The sequence below is a fragment of the Amphibalanus amphitrite genome, unplaced genomic scaffold (genome assembly GCF_019059575.1).
Source record: "Amphibalanus amphitrite isolate SeventyFive unplaced genomic scaffold, NRLGWU_Aamphi_draft 000741F_arrow, whole genome shotgun sequence".
Taxonomy (NCBI): domain Eukaryota; kingdom Metazoa; phylum Arthropoda; class Thecostraca; order Balanomorpha; family Balanidae; genus Amphibalanus; species Amphibalanus amphitrite.
Genome location: NW_024882235.1, coordinates 36,942 through 44,895, shown reverse-complemented (window position 1 = coordinate 44,895; position 7,954 = coordinate 36,942). Strand labels below are relative to the sequence as shown.

Sequence of the window (7,954 nt, the reverse complement as noted above, 5' to 3'; positions counted from 1 at the left end):
TATCGAATGCGCTTTTCCGCGGTGCTGTAGCTTTATCGCTTCCCGAGATAGCCGTTGGCAGTTTCCAAAATGTTGAAATAGTCAACATTTTACCTTCGGTGACCTCTGGTGACCTGACCTTTGACCTGACCCCAAAAAATGACCGAAGTGTTTTCGTCCTTATTTTGGATGTTATTTCGATTGCCGCTTACCGCGTGTCACTACGTGGCCCGTGTGGGGGGGGGGGTGTTCAGACCCCAGAGTGAACTGACCAACTGACCCCAGAGTCAGTTGTATGAGTGGGGGGTGAATGAGGATCACTTCAAGTGGGCGTTGTCTGGGTGTGAGTTGTCTTTACGCAATACAATAATACAACTATTGCAAAGATGTCGACATTGTTCTCGCTCGTGTATTGAAAACAAGACAAGGACTTGATATTCGACACAACACTAGATACATCAACGCTGGAAGATTTGCCGAACCACTGCAAAGATCTCTTGAAACATAGACTTTGGTTGTTGTGGACCCCGGGAAAGTCGAAACGATAGATGCCCTATGTACTGGATTTCAACTTCCTTCCAGCTCACACTTCTACAGACACCTCCTCTAAACGTTATTCAGAGCCGTTACGCTTCGACTGGCGACTGGCGCCGATGCTCTGGCTCTCGGCTGACGGTGCCGGTGCGGCCTGTCGGCCTGCCGGGGTGCCGGCGCGGTCCCCTATCTGCTGGGGCCGCTGGTGTCGCCGCTGAGGGGCGTGAACTCCTCCTCCTTGTCCTCCTCCGAGTCCGGGGCCGGAGCGGCCCCGGCCGGCGGCGCGCCGAACGCCTCGCCGCCGCTGGTGCCGAGCTGCGGCCCGGTGCCGTCGCTGCCACCGCCGCTGGTGCCGAACTGCGGCCCGGTGCCGTCGCTGCCACCGCCGCTGGTGCCGAGCTGCGGCCGGGTGCCGTCGCTGCCGCTCACCTTGTAGCCGGAGAGGGTGACGAATCTGCGGTCCAGGTGATCCGACTCGTGGACGAAGCCGTCCGCCACCTGCACACCAGACACACGGTGAATGGCCGAAATAGGCACCCAAGGCGGCCGTGCTTTGATAGTTATTCTTTATCAACAACTACTTAAGAGATGAAGGCATACAGTTGCCTCGTAAAAATGTGTTGTCTAATATTTCCCCGACTATATCCTTTGCCTCGTCGTGTGAAGTGGTGACGGCCCCGACCTCTCACCCGCAGCGAGACGGTGTCGTGGTAGTTCAGATAGACGATTGCCGAGTTGCTGGCCGTGTTGTAGCCAACGCCGTCTCCGTGGGCCCTGACGACCTCGGCATTGTTCTGGACCAGTTTCAGGCTGCAACATGGTTAGTGAGGATGATAACAGCTCTGCGTTATAAATGCTCCCCGTTTTGGCCCATGCCGTATGAAGTTGAAGCTGTCCAAGAATAAGGCAAACGATTGAATGGATAATGGCTGCACCTTCCACATGGGCTTTAATGACCACGTTTATTCCCAAGCAGCTTTGCGTCTGCTGCAATCTTGCTTACTGAGTTGTTTGGAAGCTGCAAGCAAGCGAATTCCGCCCAACGCTCTGTAACAACTACAAATGCAGAAAGATGTAAAAATATCGTGTCTGGCTGGATATTGCCTGAAATAAAACACAGGGAACGCGCGGTAGCCCGGCATGAGCTCATTTGATGCGCCATTGATACGCACGTGAGGCCGAAGTTTTTCTTGCAAAGACCGTGGAACGAGATGTAGTAGTATCCGGGGTCAGTGCACTTGAAGTGACTTCGCCGATAGTTCCAGCTTCCATCGCTGTCAGCCAGAACCTCGTAGAACTTGATTTTGCCTGCAAGATGTCATCGCTAGTCAATGCCGGACATATGCTGAAGGAGTTTGAGACTCTGAGCATCGCATATCGTCAATTGCAATTGCTTCCAATGAGTACCTATATAGCAGTCTCCCACAACAGGATTTCACCCCTTTCCCCAAGAAACCCGTCCGTTCCTGCAAATTCCCGTACCCCGTATTTAGCAGCAGAGCTGACCTCTCGTCCCCCGGCCCGTACCTGCCCTGTTCCCTTTCCCCCTGACTTACCGTTTCTGGCCACAGAGCTGACGTGGCCCACGGAGAAAACGGAGGCCTGCACATAGCCGGTCACGGCCAGCACGGCCAGACAGGCGATCAGTGACCTCCTGGGGACGAGAACGGCGGTCAGATGCGCTCGCAGTCGGTCCAGGCAGTTAGTCAGCCAGTCAGTCAGTCAGTCAGTCAGTCAGTCAGTCAGTCAGTCAGTCAGTCAGTCAGTCAGTCAGTCAGTCAGTCTCTCACTCACCCACTCACTCACTCACTCGGCCAGTCAGTCAGTCAGTCAGTCAGTCAGTCAGTCAGTCAGTCAGTCAGTCAGTCGCTTACTCACTCAGTCAGTCAGTCAGTCAGTCAGTCAGTCAGTTAGTCAGTCGCTTACTCACTCAGTCAGTCAGTCAGTCAGTCATTCAGTCAGTCAGTCAGTCAGTCTGGGGATGGTGCTTGACAGAAAGCAGCTTGAAACTTAACCTTGGCCTGCAACATTCACATTTTGAACCGTGAAAGCGTTTATGCACAGACCTAGGGGAAGACGACAAAAAAGTTGGCTGGGAGCAACAATAATAACTTGCAGGACCTTGTGAATGCTGTTAACCCTCGCCCTGGCAGGACATTTTTCATAACACGGCCTGGCAAGGGGGGTCGATGCGAACCCCCCTCGCGATTGACTCCTATGGCACCTAGAAACACCAAATTTGGTAGGTAGGTGGGCCGCCTGGAGTTCTCGCCCCTGTGGAAATCGGCCGGTGACAGCGGGCGGGTCAGGACGCGTGCGCGCGCTGCTCCGCTGAGCCACGCAGAGTGCGGAGTCCCCGAGCGTGACCACGCACTCCTCGTTTGCTGTGCCGGTGGCTTTTTGTTGGCTCCACAGTGAACACATGAAAGTGTGAGCCTCAGACTTACGTGGAGCCTGCGACATTAGTGCCTTCGATTTTTGCCAACGCGCTGCAGACACGCGCGTCTGCCATGCCGCGCCGAGCCGCGTCGCAGTGTACAGGTGAGGACAGTGACAGTGTGACGGGTGGTCACCCGTCCGACACCAGTTGCGATCAGCGATCCGTCAGTGAGTTGGTGCGCAACTACAGCGACCCCGCCGGTGAAGGACAGAAGCGGGACCGATCGGAGTCTGGAGACGTTGCACCCGCCTGCAAGCGCGGGGCCAGAGCAGGGGCGTCGTTTTGTATAGGCCTGGTAGGGCCCGAGCCCTACCAATGTTTATTTGGGCACTACCAATGTTCGCTGAGCCCTACCAATCTTTTGTCACTTATCAGTTGGTAAAAAAAAATCAAAATAAACAGATAGCAAATAAACATATATGTAGGTATGTACAGTCGTCACAGATGTATGTGGCCTGTGGGCCGTAGGAGCTGCTGTCGCGACCCATTCGCAAGGCGGCAGGGGTTTTTAGGGAATGGCAAGGGGTCCTCACTCCTCAGGCCGGCAAAGGGTCCTCAGAGGCTGGCAGCACCTTCAGAAGTTCAATGGAGTCCTTAGAGAACGGCACGGTACTCTCAGACTCCGGTGGGATCCTCAGATTTGCCGGTGTGGGCCACGCAAAAGTCACCGGTGGGCGGTGGGTGTCCGTCAGATGCACATGTGTGGGGCTTTCCAAGGCACCGGAGTGGGACCTGCACAGTCGTCGGTGAGGGCCCTCTTAAGCGCCGTTTCGGGGCCCTCAGATACACTGGTTTATGGCCATCACAGATATGCGTGGGACCCTTAGAGCTGCTGAGTGCTGGTGCGGGCCTTTCATAGGCTAGGCCGACAAGGGGACCTCAGAGGTCGGTGGTGCCTTCAGGAGCGACGAGGGGTCCCTTTATACCGGAATAGTACACACATCAGATGCCACTGGGACCCTCAGAGTCACCAGTGTGGACTCAGTGGAGCCGTCAGAGTCGCTGGTGTAGGGCCTTAGGAGCCTCTGATGAAGACCCTCAGAACTGGGGGAGAAGGGGCCTCAGAAACGCCGGTGTGGGCTATCAGAGGCGCCGGTGAGGGTCCTCACAGATATTGGGGCCCTAAGAGAATTGGTGTTGGACCATCACAGGCGGGCATGCGGCTAGTAGAGCCTGCTCCTACTAGGCCGGTAAGGGCCCTCAGAGGCCACCAATGGGCCCTCAGAGACCAGCAAGAGACCGTGAAGGGCAGGCTGGTAAGGGCTCCTTGGCGGCCTTTTAGGGCCCTAACTGGTGACAAGGACTCTGAAGAAGCCGGCGTGGGGCACTTACGGAGATCTTAATACGCCACCGGGGGCCCACGAGATGCTCTGACGAGCCCTGTGGGTCCCTTTGAGACGAAATATGGCTAGCGTGGACCCTCAGCGGTCGATTGGCGCCGCAGGGCCCCGAAGGGCCCCCTGGACCCGATGGGAGGGACACGTGCCCCCTGTGCCCCCCTTGGCTACACCACTGGAATCTATCATGTTATCTATGACTCAAGGAAATATGAAAAATGAGCACTTTTTGTTGAAAAATGGCAAGCTCGAAAGGAGGCTTAGCGCGGAGTTTTTGGTCCCTTTATCGAAAATCTAGAAGATGTCATTGAATGAACAACTTGTTACCGTAAAGGAATTGTGGGTGTCACACGTTGACACTAAGGGACACTGTGCCGAGTTGCGCAAGTGGAAGCACACCGAGTAACGGCCACCAAATGAGTGTTACTAGTTGAAGTTAGTCAGCAAGGTGATAGTGGTTGCATTTTGGGATGCCGACGGGGCTCTGCTTGTCAACTTTCTAAAACAGGGGCGCACAATTGATGATGTGCGTCCATTCGCTAGACGTCGAGGAGAGTCTATAGGGAAGCTGACATAAAGTGTGCACCTGATCCACGACCACGCACTTGCGTATATGCGCGGGTTGACGATTAGTGAAGCGATGAAATGTGGCTTCGAGTTGTTGTCGCATCCACTTTTTTCTCCAAACCCTGCACCCTCTGGTTGCCACCTCTTCCCCAACATAAGGAAATTAGCAGTGGCAACTTCGCTGACTGCAGGGAGACGAAGCAGCCGTCTTGGACGTGGGATGGGTTCAAAACCCACTTGATTATGGAGACCTTGAGGGCTCTCCCGAAGCGCTGCGCGAAATGTGTTTGTCTTAAGGGTGGTTATTTGAATAAATGAACTTTTTGGTCTAATAAGTCGATGCTGTACCTTTCTGCCTCTTCATGGTCAGGCATGTAACTTTCTGAACGCTGGCTCGTACTGTCATTTTTTTGCATCCTTTTATTTTGGCAAGCAGGTCTTTCTAACTATCGTAGTGTTTCGAGACCTCGTTAGTTGTCGAACCCTGCAATTGGCGTGGGTCTTCAAAGCCGTTCCTGGCCCCGCAGCCGTCTCTTTCATTCAGCTTGGGCCATCAAAGCCGTTCCTGGCCCATTTCAGCACAGCCGTCCTTTTAAGTCGGCGTGGGCCTCTTTCAGAATAGCGTGCACTCCTCCGACACTATTATATCTGCCTATTTAACTGCACGTTTTGTGCATGGAGCTCGGTGAGGACCTATAGACTTTCAAAATGTTTTTTTTTCTATATTTTGGTTTGCCTTGTCAATGACCAGGGCGAAAAATAAGTGGCCGAAATCCGATGAGAAAGGCAGATTTGGGGGTACCCTATACCTTGTAAGCCCCATCACATATGGCCGGCCGCCGCCTTTGGGCCCTACCAATCATTTTCGGAAAACGACACCCCTGGGCCAGAGAGCGGAACGGCGAGCCGGGCCGCAGCCCGTCGACACTCGGCGGCAACAGAGGCTTCAGAGAGCAACTGGATGTGGAAATTTGGTTGCTCTAGGTCAAAATTTAGGGGTTTTTGGGGGGTATAAATGTAAAAAGTTCGCTAAAAACAGGTCAAAAGTTTTTCGCCTATAACTTTTGATCTAATTAAGATAGAGCAAAAAAAGCATCACTGAACTCAGCACGTCAAGGCGCGTCGAATGATATACTGTTGTGCTTGCCTAAGTGTACTTAAAGTTTTTCTTAATTGTTAAGGAAACTTAAATTAATAAATTAAGTTCAAGTTAACCAAATTGCATTATAGCGCGTATCATTCGATTTGGCTGATCACCATGAACACAATTACACCATTTTTTAAGCTCTAGCGTCATTATGTGTCAAGTTATTGGCAAAAATGTAATTTAACCTCAGTTGACCTCATTTGACCTGACCCATACCTGGACCTGGATACCTGGATAGGTACACCAAACAAAGAAGCACCAAGTGACCTGCTGTTAAGTACTGTGGTTTCAAAGCACAAAAGTGATAGAACGAAGCGGATATCTCCAGTATTTTCCGAATTTAGTATTTTCCCGTAGGCTTAACATTACGACGTAACGACCTCTAAATGACCTCAGGTCAGTGACCTCAAAAACCCAAACTATATGTTATACATCTCGGTGAGCTTAGCACATCCTGAAAGTTTGAAGGAAATCAGTCTAAAACTGTGAGTTGGACAGGTGCAAAAAGAAAATTGAAATTTGACCATGACCTTGTACCGGTTTTTCTGACCTGGTGACCTGACCCAAGGTCACCTGGACCTGAAATTTTCAGGTCATATGTAAAAAAGTTGCCCCATAGGCTGTGCCAAATTTGGTGGCGCTGCGCGCCGCCGTTTTTACGCTATCTTCGAGAAACCTTAGGGGGGTCACATCGACCCCCCTGCCAGGGCGAGGGTTAAAAGTGCTCAGTTCAGTAATTTAACGCAAAGGGCAAAGGCGTTTGAAGAACAACACTAGGCAAAATAGCTGAAAGATGAACATAACATATGCGATAAGGATGGAAATTAGGTACTTACATTTTGGAGCGCAGAGTACGTTCGATCAAAGCGCTACGTGGCTGCGGAGTGTTGTTTCCATCACTTCCTCCGGCGGCCTTTATAGCTGGGTGGGCGCGGCGTGCGACCCCTCCAAGGACGGCGGGAGGACCGGCTGGCGAGTCCTCTTCACCTCGCCGCGGGCCGCGAGGCACGCGTGAGCCGATTGTCAACACGGCCGGCACGGCACCAGCCAGAAGACGAGCAAAAACAATCCGGTCAACGACAGCTCAACAACACCGACAGCGGAGTCACGGCGGCACGCATAAGCCATACTAATCGTATTAGTGTCTTCAAAGCCTCGGCACACAGGAAGGTAGGGGGGGTGGTAACATCAGGTCTGTTGTCAAGGAACATCTTTGCTGCACAAGAGGCTTTTGCTGCTTTCCAGTTTCAGCTTTTCACTTGTATTTTATTCCTTGCCCGGCTGAGGTAGGAGGGGTTGATACAACGCCCGCTCCCCATGTTATTCGCAGGAAGTGTAAATCTAAAAATTTTAATTAGTATATTTACCCTGTGGTGTCTTTTTGGCACATTTTTAAAACTTTCAACTTTCAGTCATTTTAGGTAAGGTTGCCAGGTCACAAAAACTGGTACATGGTCAGGGTAGAATTGGAATGATTTAACGGCATCTGGTCATTCAAGTTGTTCGCGGTAGGGGCAAAACAGTGATACGTGGTGCCACTACCTTTATAACACTTTTTAAAACAGCTAGTTGACAAATGTACACGTCCTAATGACCTCAGATCATATCACCATGTCACGAAAGTCGGTGCATCGTCAAAATAGCACTAAAATACATTTATTTTCCTCTAAAAAAAAAACAATGTCTTGTAGCTATTCATTCAAATTTCCAGGTCTGCTTGCTCGCGGTAGGTATATAGGTTTAATGAGTGTCGTAACACACAACTCGCTTTTGCTAAAACTGTTTCCAATACACATTCAAGTGAACAATATTATCTAAATATCCTAAAACTGTGAATATAGGCTGCGTTTTGCTCATTACGCTGCTCGTTTTACAATCGTGACACATTTTTTGGGGTTGGTGAAACTTGTTTTAACCGGTGTCTCGTTGAGATCTGACAGGTTATAGGTC

At 51.5% G+C, this 7,954-nt stretch overlaps 1 protein-coding gene across 2 annotated transcripts; it reads right to left on the bottom strand.

Annotated features, from left to right (window-relative positions):
- Window positions 1–373: 373 nt before the first annotated feature.
- Window positions 374–7,402, bottom strand: LOC122365467. Of its 2 annotated transcripts, XM_043336704.1 has the most exons (6): window positions 6,841–7,091; window positions 6,437–6,438; window positions 2,070–2,167; window positions 1,686–1,821; window positions 1,203–1,323; window positions 374–1,011 (listed from the first exon to the last, which is right to left on the bottom strand). In XM_043336704.1, coding segments are annotated over exons 2-6 (669 nt in total). In that variant the 5' UTR covers window positions 6,841–7,091; the 3' UTR covers window positions 374–699. The 2 variants fall into 2 exon arrangements, with proteins under 2 accessions (XP_043192639.1, XP_043192638.1); XM_043336703.1 differs by lacking the exon at window positions 6,437–6,438 and having other exon boundaries at window positions 6,841–7,402.
- Window positions 7,403–7,954: the final 552 nt, after the last annotated feature.

Bases quoted from the DNA above. Each gene is read 5' to 3' on its own strand.
- LOC122365467 (XM_043336703.1), bottom strand. The intron at 1,324-1,685 runs GTGCGTATCAAT...ACCATGTTGCAG, and splicing joins AAGAAAAACTTCGGCCTCAC to CCTGAAACTGGTCCAGAACA. The intron at 1,012-1,202 runs GTGAGAGGTCGG...TCTGGTGTGCAG, and splicing joins ACGACACCGTCTCGCTGCGG to GTGGCGGACGGCTTCGTCCA.